Raw genomic sequence first — 19564 nt, 5'->3', positions numbered from 1 at the left:
TTGGAAACAGTTCATATGGCCGATTCAGTGGAAGCTCAGATAAACAAAGTGCAATAAACAGAATGAAATATCACACATAAGTCTCTGTATAAATCAACATGAAAAGGTAGTTGAAAAGGAAAAAACATTACAAAATAAGTAGAGTGAGTGCACTGTCAAACATTTTTTTCTAAACTATGTAGTATTATTTTTGTAAATATTGTTTTTGTAATATAAAAACAAAATTAATGATAATGTTCAAAACATTTACTAAATTACTTCGAGGTTGATTTGTATAAGATAATGTCAGCAAATAAAATGTTTTTAATGAAAAACTGTGGTATACAATGTACTTATCTGAACAAAAAGTCTTACTTACAAATTAAAGAACAAAGGTATTTCTTCTAATCAATATAGGTTTCAGAAAAACTATTACTATCAAAATAAAATGGATTTCCTAAGAAAAGTTCAAGTGTCCAGTGAAATCTTAAGAGGTGACCCAAAACCGTTTCTCAATCATATTCAGAAAATCTAATATGTTTACTTGCTTGCTGAGTCTTTGCAAGTCTAATCTTTTCAGCTTTGGTGATTAACTGTGGAGAAAGAAATTAGAAATTATAATGTATTGTATACCTAAAACAAAAAGATAATCATGAGTAAAAAATTTCACAACTATCAGTTTGAATAAAATTTTTTTAAAAGAGAGAAAGGTACACAAATGAGATAAATTAAGCTTAGGCCAAATCAATTACAGAGAGAACTGTTTAGGATTATGGTTTATTAAGTATAATAGATATTAAATCTTAGAATTACTAAAACACTACCATTTTCCTTCCACATCACTGAGAATTTTTCAATTAAAAACAACCACTCCAGGCGCCTGAGTGGCTCAGATGGTTAAGCGTCTGCCTTCGGCTCAGGTCATGATCCCAGCATCCTGGGATAGAGCCCCGCATCGGGCTCCCTGCTCAGCGGGGAGCCTGCTTCTCCCTCTCCCTCTGCCTCTCTCCCTGCTCATGCTCTCTCTCTCTGTATCTCTGTGTCTCAAATGAATAAATAAAATCTTTAAAAAAAAAAAAAAAGTTAAAAAAAAAAAACCAACCACTCCATGCTGGAAATTTTTAACCTTTTAGGAAGGTTCAGCACCCGTATTTGTTAGTTGTTTCATATCCCCCTTGGGCTTGAGTATTAATTACTTGATTAATCATTACTTGAATGAAGACAGTATATTTTGGGCTGAGTGCTACATAAAGGTTTGCTTACAAATTTGAAAATTAAAATATTCCAACTAAGGATCTGCTATTAAGAGTACTTATTATTTATTATACCCTTACATAAATCCTTTATTTTATTTTTTTAAATTTTATTTTTATTATTATTTTTAAAGATTTTATTTATTTGACAGAGAAAGCTAGAGAGGGAACACAAGCAGGGGGAGTGGGAGAGGGAGAAGCAGGCTCCCCGCCGAGCAGGGAGCCCGATGTGGGGCTGGATCCCAAGACCTGGGAATCATGGCCTGAGCTGAAGGCAGACGTTAGCTTAACGACTGAGCCACTCAGGCACCCCTCATTTTTAAAAATTTTAAAAGAGATTTTATTTTTAAGTAATCTCTATACTCAACATGGGGCTTGAAATCACAACTCCAGGATCAAGAGTCACACATTCCACTGACTGAGCCAGTTAGATGCCCTTTTAATATTTTTAAAGAAGGCAAATGAAATTATGTGGAATGTAGAAGACCATTTAAGATGGCTAAATATTCCAAAAGTTTTCTTGAGATGTAAAAGTTTTAAATATCTTCTGTAGCTTTGGAAGAAATGAAAATCTTGTTCTCTTAAAAATACAGATTCTAGTTAAGTATTCATTAGACATTCATTAAAGTGTTTGATGACTGTGGCCGTTGGCAGGAAGTCACTTTTATTTATTTTTTAGTTTCTTAAAATGTTTACTAAATCATTAAAAGTTTACTTAAAAGTTAAAGAGTGTGAGTCAGTCTATAGATAGACTGGCTGGACAAGTTAAAAAAACAAGTATTTAAAGAAAAAATTCAAAAATTGCCCAGGTCACCAAATTGTCTGTTTATGATAGGAAATAGTGACTGCCACACGAGGACCACATTCACTCACATTCACCCACATTTCAAAGGTCTCTAGACTTCAGCAAAGCCAGAGTCAGGGCTTGCATCTATGGAAGTAAAGGTTTATGGGATATATTTAAGGTCTGGTTACTTTGGAAATGAAAATAGGGGGACCCTGTATTTGTTGTTTTTCTAGGAAGTCACTTTAAGATTAAACTAAAAGCCTATTCATCAGTGAAGTGAGTCAAAATATAAGTTATTTATAACTCTGTTAACATATTTTGTGAATTCTGCCTTTACCTGCTGAATATCTGACTACTGGTAATTTGTAGAGAAAAGACCTTGGTGATAAAAACATTTCAAATATGCTTTAAAAGATAAGACAAACGAGAAAAGACTCACTCTGTTTCCAGTAGCTGTTATCTAATTTTACCAATGTGCTCAGAGTGATAGGGAAGACAACAAAGGCTTGGTCTAGCAAGAATGAGTGAGACCCTATCTGGCAGATATTTCCTTCATCTTACTGATCTTTTCTGAGAGGTCTTTACCCACAAAGAATAACTTTTTCCTTCACCTATTCCCCTTTTTGTCTTTTAATTCTGTATAAACTGACTGGGGCTTAGGAAACTGTCCCCAGTCTCCTTCTGCTTCATAAGGTGAAAATTAAGAACCAGGATTTATTACCAGTGCTTTTCTTTAATTCAATTATGGACCAAGTAATATAACATTACTGTGGAAATGTAAAGCTGTAGTATGAGAAAAGTGCTAATGTCATACTTCTGGCTGCTAAATTTTTTTCTAAATATTTAACTCCCTTTAATAAGGTGCTTAACTCCCAGTATTCTAGCTATAATAGCCTCCTTCCCTTCAAGGCTTCTGCAGTTTCTGCTGCCTGTGCCTGAAAACTGTGCCTTTAAAATCTCGGGCTTGCTTGCTCACTTTCCTAAGGTGTGTCTTAATGTCACTTTCAAAGAACTTCCTGGACAACCTCACTTGATGGAAAGCTATCTCATGATATCCTTTAATTTGATTATTCTACACAGCACCTGTCATCACCTGTCCTAAACTGTTCATCTGTAAACTTTATGAAACCAGGGAACTTTGTTACTCCTGGCTCTATCCCCAGTTCCTAGAACAGTGGGCAACAAAAATGAGCACTCAAAAAATATTAATTAAATGAATTATCAAAAAAGTCGACTGACATACTAATTGTCTCCTCTGAAAAGCCTGTACAATACCTACTTTGTGTGGTGCCATATTTTCACTTTGTGATAGACGTCTACTTTCATAGTTTCAGCTAGGATCCTATACTGTTTATGAAACAAATCATGCTAAGAAAAAGCTTGATGGTGCAACAGATAAATGAGATCAGAAAACAATTTTCCAACTGAATAACAGAGCTACACATTGTTTTCCAACCCAATTTATAAAACTCCCTAGTCAGTGTTTATTTCCTCACTTTAAATTTAATTTATGGAGATCAGATCTTTCTGGAAAACAAAATGACTAATTCCTACTTTTAAAAACATATACAACTTAAATGAAACTTCACACCAATTAGAAGGATAACAATTATTTAACAAAGTGATTTCATTTTAGTCATGAGTTCTGGATCAATGATTTTAACATTTAAATAATCTCAAGCAGGCTTTGAAATTAACACCTCATAGACCTGAATGAGTCTTTAGGGAGGAAGGAGGCCTTCCCACATCTCAGCAAATTCAGTCTGTATTCATGCAAACAGAATTAACAAAGACCAGTCCCCCGCACCCAAATAATCTTAAATTCCAGTGAATCCTAGGCAATGTAAGGCTGATGAAAAAGCACTATATTTTTATGTAATAAAACAAAAATAGAATTAGAATCCTAAATCAACAAACCTAAAATACAGAAAGTATGATTTTAAGTGCTAATGAATCATAGAATAATACATAACTTTTCATATTTTTGTCTAATAATAAGCATTTTAAAATTTTGATAATAGTATTAGTTTTTATGTGCCCTAATTTGTCCTAAGCACTTAAAGATGTACTAATCTTTTACACATATAATAATTTGTTTTAAAAGAATAAACGTTACAGCTCACAAGCAACAGTAAGTATGATAAATTACTCAGTGTCATTTAAAACAAAATTACTGAGAGTCTTGCTTTAAATTATTTCATGTATTTAAGCTTGTTTCCTTCACTTGTTGAGTATTCTAGAGAAAAAGGAATAAAGCTTATCATTTCTACAGCAAACTTTATGCATTAAGTTTCCTGGTATTATCTGTGGAGGCTCCTATCTTTAAAAACTACACTCTCAAATATGTTGTTTTACCATTAAGACAATCTTGAAATAATCATTTACTACCAAACTACAAAACACAGCAGCTAGAAATCAATACTGTTTAAACTGCCACTAGTTACAGTAAAAAAAGCAAAACAAGAAAACTCTAAATTACGCACCCTTATGGGGAAAATAATTCTAATTTCATGTATTTCAAAATCTAAAAAAACAAGTATTCTTTCACAATCTATAATGCAGTATATACCATGTAAATCTTTGTTGTGTCTAGCAAAACCAAGGTTATTTTAGGGCTACACATTACTGACTTTCAGAAAACATTCAAGCAAATGTTGAATTTGGGCTACTGAACAACAAAAACCAAAAAACGAATTACCTTCTCAGTGCCTCTTTTCTTTTCACGAGGCTGATTAAGTTTGGCCTGCCTATCTACCAAAATCTTCTGCCAATACCTCTGCTCATGGTCACCTTAAAAACAAAAACGACAATCAGTAATACATATGAAGAAACGTATTCAAGGCATTAATCACATTTCAATAAACAAACTGTCGTTGTCTGATTATATTTACTACTACTTTATGCATGTTAGAATATGAAAATTAAACTAATCTTACTAGCCAAACTCAGAAAATACAACACAATCACCCCTAGATAAGAATTACTAAAAAAAAAAGATTGCATGAATTTTTACCAGAAAGGATCTCGAGGTTCCAGCAGTGTTTCTTTTTAATTTCTGTATATGCGTTTATTACAGCTTGAGCATCCTCAGGAGTTTTAAATCTAGCATGGCACTCTGTATCTCCTTCTAGCAGATCAACATAAACAACTTCTGAGATTGCTGCCAAAGTATCCTGCATTAGAATTTAGAAAGACTTTAAATAAATAATAAAAAAGTTTCACAATAATCCTAAAACTATTCCCATGGTTGTGACAGAATGTACAAAAAAGTCAGCCATATACAGTTTAAAATGAGGAGTGACTATCCTACATTAACATTTCTTCTAAAATATACACAAATATCTTCTTTTAATGAGTTTTTATTTTTAACTAATCTCTACTCCTGACATGGGGCTCGAATTCAAAACCCCAAGATCAAGAGTCGTACACTCCACTGACTGAGCCAGCCAGGCATCGGTAAAACACAAATACACTTGAAAACTGACTTGAACAAACTTGGGAACTCTAATCATAACTTTCTTTTAATCAAGCACAATCCTAAAATATTAACTAGAATGGGAACACTGCACAAGGACAACAGATTTGTAGAGCAGAATGTACAAGTAATTCCCCCAAATGCCAGATCAATAAGAGGGTTCCAAGTCTCAGTGCAGTTACAATGGATTAAAAAACAAAAAACCCACAATGGATTGGTGGACAAGGTGTTTACACTCATCTGTACAAAATCACTTATAACCTAAAATGTATGAAAAAAACATTCAACTTTTTTATGCGGGACTCGATCCCAGGGCTCTGGGATCATGATCTCAGCCCAAGACAGACGCTTAACGACTGAGCCACCCAGGTGCCCCAAGAGCTCGTGCTTTCTGATGAAATACCTAAACAATCTCCTCTGAACAAGTAGTGGTCAGGCAGCAAGGAAAAGTTTTACCTATAATGCCTGCTGTGAGGGCAAATTAACGACATTCCTGCATTTCTAATTATTTTTTCCCAGCATGTTCTTAGGTGTAAACAATGCAATTATGCAGGAATGTTACATAATTCTTCATTCATCAACTTCCATTCAGAAAGCTTAAGAAATTACTGGAGATTGCCAGTTTAAAAAAAAGTTTTGCCTACCCATCTGGCTTCCTTTCTTTTTGACCCAAATTTCAAGCCACAAGAAATTTAGATTACTTTTAGATGTTGGATTTTTAAAGTCTGGATTACAGAAAAAACTAAGCAATAGGTGAAAATATTTGATCATAAAACAAGAAAAGTTTATTAGTTAATAATAAAGAATAAGCAATAAAAACCTACAAAGCCAGGGACTAAGTCTTAACTCATCCCTACTCTTAGCATACTGCCTATCTCAAAGTAGGCACTTAATAAATGATTGCTACTTCAATGAAAAAATAAGACAACTGGAGAGAAATATACTTGCCAATTCTTCCCATTTCGCTATCTACTTAAGCACTAAATTTAGAAACAAAGCAAGACAAATAACTGGTATCAAGTTGATGAAATCTGATGTATTAGGTGGTAACAGTAAATTCTGTAATTGATTTATCAGATAGATTACTACAATTCAAAAGGTATTTACGATAGACATTATAATGTTAGGCTATCTCCTGACTAAAAACCCTTCTTTAAAAGACAAATTAGCCTGGTAATCACAAGGGCAAGTCAGACAACAGTAAACCATCATTATAACTCAGTTTTTGTTGATTTTGATGATGATAAATGAAGAATGTTTAATTGATATACTTACTATTTAGATAATAAAAAGGTCTTTGGTGAATATAATTAAAGTCTATGACAATTATTCCAAAGAGCAAACTTTGCCTAATTTTACTTTTAAATCTTTTGCAACTTGACTAACCACAGCATCATTTACATCCTCAGTTTTTAATCCTTCTGACCTGAAATTCTATATTGCTACCATACTCTGAAATTCAAGTTGGTAATACCAATTTGGATCCGCCAAATCCCTCATCAATATCATAAACAGAATCTAAATTTATGTGTTAGTGATAACTACAAGATTTTACAGGATAGAAACAGGATTTTAGATAAGGAGTGTTCACAAGATAATTACAGTGAGCAACCTCATTTATGCAAGTTAAAAAACGTGACTGGTAGGAGTCCATGCAAACCCAAAACATACTACATGATGATGAATGTCAGTATAACAATTTTAAATATCTTTGCTATGCCAAAGGACATCTTACACAGGAATATGTCAATAAGAATTAAGTATGTTTTGTTGATACAAAAGGTTGTTCGAAGATAAAATATGTAAGTAAAAAAAGACTGTAGAGCAGTAAATGTAGTAATCTGTAAATTATGTAAAACTCTGTTTGCATACCCATACAAAATTTTTGTAGCTTTTCAAAATATTTTAACTTTTCTGTAATTGTTTGACATTTTAAAAACAGCACAAACTGAAAATGCAACATTTAAAAAATAAAATTAACAAAAGCTCTTTTCTCCAAAAAATCCTGCATTTCTCCCAGGAAAAAATTTCAATTTCCAAGAGGACTAACAGACAAAATCGTTCTGGTAAGTTAAGAATAAGCGTATTATCCCTTTTATATGAAAACAGTTCTGACTTTTTTTAGGTCACAAAATCTTTTAAGAATCTACTGAAAGCTAATGAAAACAAATGACAAACTCTTTAGTATGCTACAAAAATCAGACAATAGCAGATGATTAAAAGTTCAAAATAATTTCAGATGAACTGTAATGTTGATTAAATCGTCAAAAAGTTTTGACATTAAGTATTTTATAAAACCCATTTTCTCTGAAAACAGATAATGTCCCCTAAATAAGTAATATTATGACAGCATTTTACTATTTTTATTCTTTTAAGTTATAATGACCACAGTAAGGCCTGTTCATTCAACTACACAACAGTCAACCATTAAGGGCACCAAGAAAAATAAGCACAAAGTGCAGTTCTACAGAAGGATGTTTCAACCGTACTCATTGCAAAATCTGATCCAGTGAAGAATTTCATAATGCAGATTTTGCTTCAAGTCAAACACAAGAGTTACTGTGGAATCAAATCCTAGAAGTATTTTTCCACAGAGGAATAAATTCTAATTTTATTTTCTTCATTTTCTATAATGCAAAACATTTTCAGATGGGTAAATTCTAAAGAGGAAAGAGCAACAACTACCCTTGACACACAAAAGCATTACCCTGACTTGTTTCCTGCCAGGTAGAGGCTCAGTGCTAATGATCTTCACAATCACGCCACTCACAAACTGTGGTCCTGCTGCATTAACCTTTTCCTGGGGACAACCCTCTTCACTGTTTGCTGTTGATTTGAAAGGGAAAGACCAGAAATAAGCCTCTTACACTTAATAATTTAATACTTAGTAGGCCCACTTGAGAATAACAACAATGATTTCTTAGGCTGATTTAAATAATTCAAATTTACTTAAATTTCATTGTAAAATAATTAATTTACTAAATTATCCTTGATGCCATACTGCTTATTGCAGATTAGCATGAAATAAAATACCAAAACTTTTATCACTCTTAATTGCAAAGTGCAGTTAGAAGAACACTTGTAAAACCTTAAACAAATAAGAATACCTGCCCTGTTTCCCTTAGCCGAATAATAAAGCACTTTACTTAATAAAAAAATAAACAGAATAATACGTAAAATATTCTATAAACATTATGATAAAAATGTGAAAATTTGTATTTTCAACTTATAAGAATTCAAAATACATCTTAATATACTAGGACAAAATTATAGATGAGAAGTTACAATTTTTGTTGCTATAAACTTGCTCAATTCATAAACTAGGTACTCATTACTAAATATGATTAAGAATGCAAACTTAAATCATTAAAAAAGACACCTTAAGTCTACTATTTTTTTTTTAGTCATCTGTATGACCCAATGTAGGTCTCAAACACATGACCCTGAGATCAAGAGTCGCATGCTCTTCTGGGCCAGCCAGGTGCCACGAAAAAAGAGATTTTATAACAACCATTTCAAATATTCTTGTATCAAGCATAAATAGCACATTTGGGATACCATGACAAATCAGTAATTGTTCTAATAACTACCACTGTATATTTAAGTTTTTAAAAATTAAGATTTATCCTATAGTAACTGAGAAATAGTATGTCAGTATCTAAATACAACATAATGCTACAACAACTATCATAGTGCTGTTTACTTTTTTCATTTTTTATCTCAGACGTAGTAGGTACTCCGTTTGTTTCCATTTTTGACTCCAATTTTATTTGGGATATTGTTTTTTTTAAAGAAGCCATGCTGGCCTTTTGCAGTGCTAAATACTCTTTTTTCAAATCCATCCATTCGCCCCTGTAATGAAAAGAATGTACTTTTGAAGTAGTGAACACAGATGAGCAAATAAAAATATCTAAATATATACATTCAGTGTTTTATAACCACTCCTCCTAACTTTTCCTTCTTTAAACACAAACATTCAAATTACCTTTTGAGTCCTAAGTGATCCAGGAAATATGAAAAGGGGAGTTTAGTTTCCCTTGACCCAACATTCAGATTAAATGTTTTAAACTTGGCAATTCAATTCTTGAATAAGCTTCAAATGTTTTTATTTATGAAAACAAAAGCTTTGAATTAATTAGCTAGTAACAATTAGTCATCTTTGGGGGAATAATGGCCAATTATAATTTAAAGATTATTTGTTAAACTCCTTCCAATTTGAGAGAGAGAACATTCCTTATTATTTACTTGAATCAAAAGAATTTCTAAGAAGAAAAAAACACCCCATGGAAGCATTTTATTTATTTACATACATTTAACATGTAGATGTTTCTTCAAACAGCTAGAGCTTCCCCAGATAGAAACACAATGCCCCTCCAGGCTCCACAGGCGCACTCATTGTTACTCTAATCTATGCCATCAAACAAGCAGATAGGGGCTTTTTTTTTTTGAAAGAGGAGGATATCTTGTGGTAATGGTCTTAGCAGTTATTACTGACATCTGTATACTTCAAAAAAAAAAAAAAAAGTATCCAGACCCACCCAGGATCATACATTCCCTGAGAGCTGATACATTAGAATAACAAAAACCTCTTGTAATGATTCTCTGAGATAAAAAGGCAAAAGGAATTCAGCAGTTAAGAATAGTATAAATACAAGTGCCTGAAGTCCTTGCCTTTTAACCTTCAAGAGGAGGACAGACACTTGGGGAGTACGATTCAGGAAAGCTAGGAAAAACTTTCTTCCCAAAGGTATGGTATTTTTTCTTTTTTTTTTTTCCCCTTGGCTTCCACCCTTTGAGTGGATTGGACTCCCTTTAACTTTAACATGGAAGTACTTTCTTTGACTTTTAAAATAGTAAGTGCTTCCATGTTTTAGTAGAAGTGAACCCAAATTCTTCCTCGGAATGTAATATGGCAAGTCCCTTACAGAGCCCAAGGGGATTCCCCTTTGCTTTAACATGGGGGTACCTGCTGTGTAAAACAAAAGTAAGTGCTTCCATGTTTCAGTGGAGGGGTCTCCAAATGGACACAGTTTTATCTCAAAGCTTACTTTACAGGTTAATGAATGTTAGTGGTTCACGTTTTTTCCAAGACTGGGCTCCCCACCACTTAAACGTGGATGTACTTGCTTTGAAGCTAAAAAAGTAAGTGCTTCCATGTTTTAGTGATGGTAAGTCTTACTTTTACATTTTAGAAGTTCACAAGAGTCCTTCACGGAACTGCCTGTCTGTGGTATAATTAAGCTTTATCTTTAAGTCTGTTAAGGAACACCCTCTACTTTAACATGGAGGCACTTGCTGTGACATGCTGAAAATAAGTGCTTCCATGTTTTAGTGTGGTGGTTCCTTTTTAATTCTCAGTTGCCTTAAACCCACAATCTGCAGATCCTGCCTACATGCCATGACTGTTGCTAATATGCAACTCTGTTCAATACAAATTGGAATTGCACTTTAGCAATGGTGATGGAGAGGATCAGTTTTCATCAGGATTGTATCTACTTACTTTGAAAGGACTCTTAATGGTATAACCTCTTCTCCCATTTTGTGCCTCTCTTTGTGTTTTTTCTTATGCTTCCTTTTTGCTTTTAAAAGGGATCCATCTTTTACATCTCCAGTATCCTTTTCCTCTTCAGTAGACACTTCCAAATCTTAAATTTTAAAATATAAAAAAATAAAGACAAGTTTACATGTACTAACCTTTTATCGTCTAACATTTACCTTAAAGTTGTCGATACCTTTGTTCTCTTTGGAAACCTCTTTTTTAATGTTGTCTTTCTGAGTTATTTTCTTTACTTTTGACCTGGGAGTAGGGTATTCTGCTTCTTCAGATATACTTCTCTTCCTCTTCCCTGTTCTGACTGCAGGTAAACTGGATACTTCCTGTCTTTCCCGTTTTTTCTTTTTTTTTGAAGGCGGCTTTTGGGGTTCAGTTGTTTCTACTTCTGATCCCTCAGACGTGGTCCTGGATCTTTTCATTTTACCAACACTCTCCTTACTTGTGTCCATATTTGACACTTTGGTGTCTTCCTTCTTCATTCGGCCTTTCTTCTTCTTCTTCTTTTTCTTTTCTTCTGTAACAATACTATCATTAGTTTTCATTTTCCTTCAACTACATTTACTTAAAAATTAAATTTAATATTAATTACCTGATACTTGAAGCCCAGGAATGGGCTTATTTTTTACTGTCTTAGGAAATATACCAGGTTTTCTTGGTGCTTCTTCTGGTGGGTTGTTAAGAAACTGGAAAATCGGCAAAACCAACCAATTTTGTTACTCTTTGAAACACACTTGCTAATTTTTTTGCTTTTCCTTTTAGGTTCTGGACCTACCTCAATAGCTTTTGCTGCTTGTTCTTTTGTTTCAAATTCCACAAAGGCAAATCCCTTTGGATCTCCAGTAGATTTATAATGTGGTATGCTTATATAAACAACGTTGCCACATTTCCCAAATACTCTTTCAATCCAGCTGTGATTAACATTTTTGGGAAGTAATTCCTACAATAAATTAAACGCAATATTAAATATAAGTACTTTTCTCAAGGTCAATAAATTTTTACTTGTAATATAAAAATGTTTCTGTCTTTGACTGTGATCGCCAGCCCTGAGCTTTTCTTAAATGGCTTACTTACCACATACACTGTCCTTTCATCCTCATCCTTTGGTCGTTCACCCAGTGGCTTTTTTCTCCTGATTCTGGTGCCTTCTAAGTCCAGCTTTGAAATGGGCACATGAGGGGATTATGTTTTATGGATTAGTTTATTATTAAACTAATATGATTATGTGATACAATTAATTGTATTGTAACAATTCTTACCTCCACAACAGATGAACTTTTCAGTGCCCTGGCTATTAACTTTCCGTCTGTGGTCAATTTTTTCATTTTGTTGAAAGACACGAGGAGTGATATATCAACATCTAACAAATGCAAAAGTGAATACAGAATGTATATATGCTAAATTGGAGTTCAAATGCGTTTTTGGTAATTAAATCTGCCTCTCTAAATATAAGTAGGTATACCTATTACTCATTGGTAAAAAAAGTGACATTCACAAACTAAGAAGTTTGGACTCAAAATAAAATGCCTTGTGTGAACCTGCAAACACATGCAACACTTTAAAAGTAGTAACCTCTAAGCCCAGGTCAACTGTCACGTACTCTACCTAACCATGAGCTTGCTAGGAGCTCCACCACACAAACTTTAGAATATCATAATCCCACAAATGTCTGTCCTTAAGGCTAAAATGAGCTATAATATTCATGTGGAAAAAACCATAATGTATAAAATGTGGTATGCTATTCAGTACATGGCATGGTAGTATCACACTGTGCTAGAATACTATTTTAGTACATAACTTATCTATAAACTGGTTCCAATTTTACAGTGAAGTACACTTACATCCATCTCTGGACTTTTCTATTTGCTCTCGAAGAAATCTATCCTTGTGAAGATTTGCATCTCCAAACCAGAAGTCCACTTGCTTAGCAATATCTGCAAGCACTTGTTTAACTCGTGACCGTTTCTTTTTTTCTACTTCTTTTTTCTTTTCACTGCTTTCTTCCTCCATTGTCTTTTCTTGATTTCCACTTTCAGTTTCCATTCCTGTTCATTGAAAGAAGAAAATACAGGAAAATATTCAGATTAGCCTTTAAATTGCCTGAGGGCTTAATAGACAAAGTTGCCTGGCAGAGAACAAACTTTGGGGTAACCCTTGCAATTAGCCTTGTGGTTTTTAAATTTTTTGATCTTTTTAAGTTTCTTACCTGTTTACTTTTCATTTGCCTTGTTTTTAGTTTTAAAATAATTTACCTCCTACATCATAAATCAGCTTTATTTTTTGATGCACTTTATACTGTAGGACCAGATTATCTTCATATAGTATAAAATCTTTACATCTGACCAAACTACACTTTAAGTCAGTAAGTCAAAGTGTAAGATTAACGGATTCAGACGTTCTCCATCTTGACGAACTCAAAAAAGGTGTCACATTTTTAAATATACAGTCTCCAATGATATAAGTGGATTCTTGTTTTTGATATTTTTTTTTCAAGATTTGAGAAAGCATGAGCAGGAGGAGGGGCAGAGGGAGAAGCAGGTCCCCTGCTTTGCAGGGAGCCCAATGCATGGCTCAATCTCAGGACCCCAGGATCAAGACCTGAGCTGAAGGCAGATGCTTAACCAACTGAGCCATGCAGGTGCCCCAAGATTTTATTTTTAAGTAATCTCTGTACCTAAAGTGTGGCTTTAATTTACAACTCCAAGATAAGAGTCCCATGCTTTCTACTGACTGAGCCAGCCAGGGGCCCCTTAACTGTTAATTTCCTTCTTCACTAGAAGCGGAATTCAAATGGTAAGCTTTTTCTTTTCCAGGGGACCTCCCATCCCAGTGTTTATTTCTTGGACAGCAATTCCCAAGCCCTTCCTTGAGTCACTTTGCATGCCTCTTTGTTCCCTCAGCTCCAACCATACTGGTCATCTAGCTTTTCCTAAAATTCAGCTGGCAAATCTTCAACTGAGGGCCTTCTGAATTTGCTGTTCTCAAACACTTAATGTCTAGATAACATGGCTTGTTCTCTTACTTGGTAAGTCTTGTTCAAATGTCACCTCAATGAAGTATACCACAGCCGTATTTAAAACTTCAAATTTCTGGACAGATATTCTTTATCTCCCTTATTTTTTCCCATTGCACTTATCTTCTAACATTATTGTACAATTTTATTTATTTTTCCTTCCTGGAATTTAATATTAATGAAATCAGGTTTTTGTCTGTTTACTGATGCATTCCCATTCCCTGGCACAGAGTAGTCACTCAAAAATTTGTTGAATTAATTGTGTCATCTTCATTGAATCGCTAGAGGTACACACACAAAAATAAGTAAATGAACAAAGGCTTAACATAGGGCCCGGGATGGTGCAGTCCTCCCTGAGAAAAACCCCTAAACATGGTTTTCCCCTACTGTATTTCCCAGGCTCCCATAATATGGTTTTCATGGACACAGGAGAGTTAAGACATACGGACAGAGTTTTTTCTGTCTCCTCTGTTGCACCACGGTGGGAGCCACTCTTAGTTGGCATGCAGGCCTTGAACCTATGCAACCAGAATGACATCTGAGATCTGTGGGAAATAGGGGCTAAGGCTTTTACATATCCAGGTGACCTAAAACCACTTTGGTCCTTATCTGTGTGTCACATGTTTTTTGTAGGTAAAGGGGGGAAAAAGTAGATTTGGATTAATTGTGGAGTTTGTGTAAATGCTGGGGTTGGGACTCCAGATGAGATGAAGATGCTGTCCCTACTATCTCTTCTGCCTTGTATCCTTCTTCTTTTAAGATCTTACTTATTTGTCATATTTGTCACAGACAGAAAGGGTGAGAGAGCACAAGCAGCAGGAGCGGCAGGCAGAAGGAGAAGCAGGCTCCTGCTGAGCAAAGAGCCTGATGCAGAACTTGATCCCAGGACCCTGGGATCATGACCTGAGCCTAAGGCAGACGCTGGACCCACTGAGCCCACTGAGCCACCCAGGCATCCCTGCCTTATATCCTTTAACACTCACTAAACATAATATCAAAGCCTATTTGTACCCCTTCAGGCTGTCAGCCAGAATCAGTTACTCCAGCTGCAATGCTGCAGAGAGTAACACATAGAAAATGTGTTTCAAAGTGACATCCAGTAAGAGAGTACAAAGCCATTAATGCATTTCACTTCACATCTCCAACTAAACTTGCATTCTCACCAAAATCAACGGAAGAGTATTTTGGCACTTTTAAAACAGGCTGCAGTTGATTAACCAAGTGCCAATTTTGAAAATATGCAAGAAGTATTTATTGAGATACATATAAAAGGGAGCTACTCGTCAGAATTAATCACTCAAAAAAACCAATAAGGTGTCATTTAGTGCTGAATAACCATATTCCTCACCCCATATTCTCCCTTTAACCCATCCTGTCAGGCTTCCCTTTCCACCATTCTAGTGAAACTGAAAACAGTGATCTCTACTGACTACTGGACCCCTCAGCAGTATCTGCAGTTAAACTCCCTCCTTGAAAACATTTTCTTCATTTGGCTTCCAGGAGAGTTTTCCTCCTCCTCAGTTTCCTTTTCTGGACCATCCTACTTTGTTCTACCTTTATATGCTACCCAGAATTGCATTCTGTCCTGGGTTCCCTTTTTATCTCCACATATATCCTTTATGAGAGTCTCTGACTTTAAGCTCCCTAGTGCCATGCTGATGTTTCACAAATCTGTATTTTCCAGCACTGACTTCCCCCATTAGCTCCCCCCATTCCAATACTCAATTGTCCATTTGACATCTCCACTTATTTACCTTAAGTATTTCTCTTATAGTAAAATGGCTAAATTGAACTCTGAAATTTTAACAAACCTAAATTTGCCTTGTTTTCCCCATCTTGGAAAACACCAATCACAATATTGCTGAGAGCCCAAAATTCCAAAATCCTTCTTTTCCTCATACGCCACAACAAATCCAGGAGCACTGTCTATCTTTATAAAACATATTCTGAATGATACTTTTTCTTTTATCACAACCACTTGGTCCATGGTATCATTGTGTCTTGCCTGAACTACTGCAAGTACACTGTAACTTGTGCTTGTTTCTACTCTTCTTCCATTATCATCAATTCTCTAGATAGTAGCCAGAATAATCATCTAAATATGTAAATCAGAGCATGTCAATCTCTCAGACAAAATCCTCCAATTCTTTCTTATCATACTCAAAATCCAAAGACCTTACTGTGGCCTACTAGGCACTATTCGATCTGGCCTGGGGATATCTAACTTAATTTCTTACAATTCTTTCCAACAGGCTCATTCCAACTATGATATACCATTCCTCAAACATGCTACGGCCATTCCCATTTCAAGGCCTTTGCTCTTGCTGTTCTCTTTACCCTCCCCACCACATCTGTAGGGATTACTTCTCTGTTCATTCAGGTCTCTAAATGTCACTTTCTCAAAGATGCCTTTCTTTCACTCACTCTGAAACATTTCTGCTCTGACAATCTTAACACTACCCATTCCGTTACCACTTTGTATCCTCTTGTTGCTACCTGTAATTATAATTTCATTGTCTGTCTATCCCACCAGAATGCAAAAACTATGAAGGCAGGGACTTTAGCTTGATCACAACCTAAACGTTTGTTAAATAATTAATGTATTTAAAAGGATCTCATACTGCAAAGTGTTAGGCATTTCAAGTTTTGAAAGGGGGTAGATGTTTATAAATAAAATACAAATGGAAGCTACAAATTATCAACACAGCAGAATCCAATGCTAACTTTCCCCTTTGCAAAAACTCCACAAATTATAAAGGACAGACAACCAGCTCTCCAATTCCTTTCCTTGTTAGAGCCACCATCTAAGGAAATAGAGGACAGAAGCGCAGAAAGTAAAAATTTTCCTGAAATCAGATTTTTTCCCATCATTCTCATCTCAGAGACCTTCCTTCCTTCCCTCACCTAAGGGTTATTTTTGTGACTTGGAAAATTAAGTTCTAAAACTCTTGCCTAGTGCGCCTAACGTATGTCTGCAGTCTGTGATCTTAAGAAATATATTCTGTAAATAATCAAATATACTTTCATATATGTATAAGGGAAAGATTTGATTAACACAAAGTAACAAGATATAGTACAATTTCACTGCCCAGTGCAAAGGCTGGGGGGCGGAATCAGGAAGTTACTTTTGTTAGTCTGATCTTCTAAGTCTTTCTCACACACTTGATAAAATGTAACATTATTACCATTTTATCATTTATCAATCCGTCACTAAGTCCTACCAATTCAACTTTTGGAATGGCTTTTATCTTCCTCTAATATTTTCCACGAGTGTCACTATAATACAGGAACAGTTTATAAACTGTTCTAGAAGTCATTTATCCTTCTCATAAGCTGTGTAACTTGTCTAAAACACAGACCTAATTTTATGATTTTAATGTTAAAACTTTCAACATTAAAAATTCCTTAGCACCTTCTTAAAACATAATATGTAAGTTTAAAAAATTGTTAGAGTCAGGGACATCTAACTGGCTTCTAAACAGGGGCTTTAAACAAATAAAGTACTGTGTAACAATGCCAGTTACTTTACATATATTATTTTAAATCCTCACAATCACAATTAGGTGGTTTCTTCCAACTTTCTTTCTTTTTTTTTTTTTTTACAGAGACTTAAAGATTAAGTGAATTGGTCAAAACTAGCTGGGTAAAAACAAGCTTGGGTAAGCAAACGAGCTCTGTTAAGTTTGACTCCGTCATATTTGCCTACCTTTTAGTACAACTTTTTTAGCCTGTCACGATGCATTCTATGCTCTGACTCAGATATTCTTAACCTAAAGCCCATGGAATTTTGGGTGAGTTTCAAACATTCTTGTGAATTCTGTGAAATTGTTAAAAGATTTTAAACAATGGAATTTAAATATAAATTAATATAAAATGAATATATGTCAAACATTTCAGTAATTAATCAAGGAACTAGTTAAGTATTACAAACTGGTTCGGGGAGGGTGCGCTTAGCTTGCTCAGTCAGTAGAACAGGAGACTCAATCCCAAGGTCATGAGTTCAAGGCCCATGTTGGATGTGAGGACTACTTAAAATAAATAATAAATTTAAAAATATTATATTAAAAAAAAAAAAACTAGTTCAGGGGCACCTGGGTGGCTCAGTCATTGGGCGTCTGCCTTTGGCTCAGGTCATGATCCCAGCCTGCATCAGGCTCCCTGCTCCGCGGGAGGCCTGCCTCTCCCTCTCCACTCCCCATGCTTGCGTTCTGTATCTCGCTGTGTCTCTCTCTGTCAAATAAATCAATCTTAAAAAAAAAACTACTTCAAAGGAGTATTAAAATATATAAACGATCAGAAACACTGAAAGGAATTTGTTCATAGATGCAAAAATGGTTAGGGCAATAATTGCAAAATTAATTGCAAGACTAATTTCCATTATTTTCTACAACTTCCATAAATGTAAAATAAAATAGCTCAATGACAATGAAAGAGATAACCTGGAAGAGTGAGCTAGACAAGATATCCAGTATTTCTTTTCTTGGCCATTTCAAGGTGTTTCACAATTTCCCAACAAAATTACACGTAAAATGTCTTGCCATGTGCATGCACCTTCCTGGGAAGCTCATCCACAGCCTTCATCGTTCTTAGAGGAAATGATGTGTCAAAAACGTTAAGTCATCGTTCTAGCCACGGCTGGCCATTCAAAGGCACCAGAACACCCTTGCCTGTGTGTCTTTGCTTTTTTGAATTAGTCTTGTCTTACTTGCCTTATAAACCCCTATCCAATTTTCAAGGCCCACGTTAAATGGCCTCTTACTCAATGTAGCTTTCTACCACCACGTCTCCCCTAATTTGTCTCCTTACCCATTTTCCCTCAAGCACATCTATTAGGGCGCTCCGTACCCTTCACTTGACACTTAAAATCTGTTAGCTCCCTTCCGTAACTGGATTTTCGGTTCTTTAATAACAAAAACTAGAATCTTGAAAAAGAAAATGACTAACTTTAAAACAAGTCCTCACATTCGCTACTGTTTGGCCGCCAAGGCTCAGATCTAGGAAGTAAAGCATTTTACCCTTGGCTAAGGTCCACCTCGGCACCCGTCCTTTCCCAAGTACGCCGCCAAATGCCGGGCAGGCCCCCAGTCTCCCAAAGCCGGACAATACGCGCCCCCAACCTCTGAAAACTGGAACTACAAGGGCGCCCAAAGGACTTTTGCGCGTGCGCACAGAGAACTAGGACAAGCAAACTGATGGGTTTGTGGGAGGGGACGAAGTGAAAGGGACGACAGAAGATAGAATGGACTGCGTTAAAAAGGACTCAGAGGAAATGAAACCTCAGTCAACCTGAGCGACACTATCTACGGTCTACTTGGAACTTACTCCGTTCAATTCCCAAAACACTGGGCCGGTGATAGCGTCCTCCGACCTTTTCGTCTCCAGATCCTTATAGTCCTGGTTTCCGCGTCATAGGATGAGCGACACAGCTCTCCCGTAGGCCTTGGAAAAGACGAGCACGGGACGGTGCGTCCGTCGCTTACGTCACGGGCGTGGGCTGGCGCTGGGG

At 35.5% G+C, this 19564-nt stretch overlaps 1 protein-coding gene across 2 annotated transcripts; it reads right to left on the bottom strand.

The window, feature by feature from the left end:
- Nucleotides 1-315: 315 nt before the first annotated feature.
- LARP7 (La ribonucleoprotein 7, transcriptional regulator) lies at nucleotides 316-19539 on the bottom strand. 2 transcript variants are annotated; one of them, XM_035030298.1, is made up of 13 exons: nucleotides 19381-19539; nucleotides 12887-13090; nucleotides 12305-12405; nucleotides 12120-12203; nucleotides 11821-11985; nucleotides 11638-11731; nucleotides 11227-11562; nucleotides 10995-11139; nucleotides 9198-9346; nucleotides 8202-8320; nucleotides 5033-5192; nucleotides 4718-4809; nucleotides 316-572 (listed from the first exon to the last, which is right to left on the bottom strand). In XM_035030298.1, exons 2-13 carry the CDS (start codon nucleotides 13086-13088, stop codon nucleotides 492-494), a joined length of 1728 nt encoding a protein of 575 aa, XP_034886189.1. In that variant the 5' UTR covers nucleotides 13089-13090; nucleotides 19381-19539; the 3' UTR covers nucleotides 316-491. The 2 variants fall into 2 exon arrangements, with proteins under 2 accessions (XP_034886189.1, XP_034886190.1); XM_035030299.1 differs by having other exon boundaries at nucleotides 11227-11559; nucleotides 19381-19489.
- Between the last annotated feature and the right edge of the window lie 25 nt (nucleotides 19540-19564).

This window comes from Mirounga leonina, unplaced genomic scaffold (assembly GCF_011800145.1).
Source record: "Mirounga leonina isolate KUSES-001 unplaced genomic scaffold, KU_Mleo_1.0 Mir_357, whole genome shotgun sequence".
NCBI classification, from domain to species: domain Eukaryota; kingdom Metazoa; phylum Chordata; class Mammalia; order Carnivora; family Phocidae; genus Mirounga; species Mirounga leonina.
The sequence above is the reverse complement of the archived record's forward strand: the minus strand, read 5'-3'. Positions and strand labels throughout refer to the sequence as shown.

What these genes read in the sequence shown, in the direction of transcription:
- LARP7 (XM_035030298.1), bottom strand. Translation starts at nt 13,088, where the DNA reads ATGGAAACTGAAAGTGGAAATCAAGAAAAGACAATGGAGGAAGAAAGC. An exon ending in AGAAAAGTCCAGAGATGGAT is followed by an intron (nt 12,406 to 12,886) that starts GTAAGTGTACTT and finishes TGCATTTGTTAG; the next exon opens with ATGTTGATATATCACTCCTC. An exon ending in CTGGCAGGAAACAAGTCAGG is followed by an intron (nt 5,193 to 8,201) that starts GTAATGCTTTTG and finishes ATTCTAATGCAG; the next exon opens with GATACTTTGGCAGCAATCTC.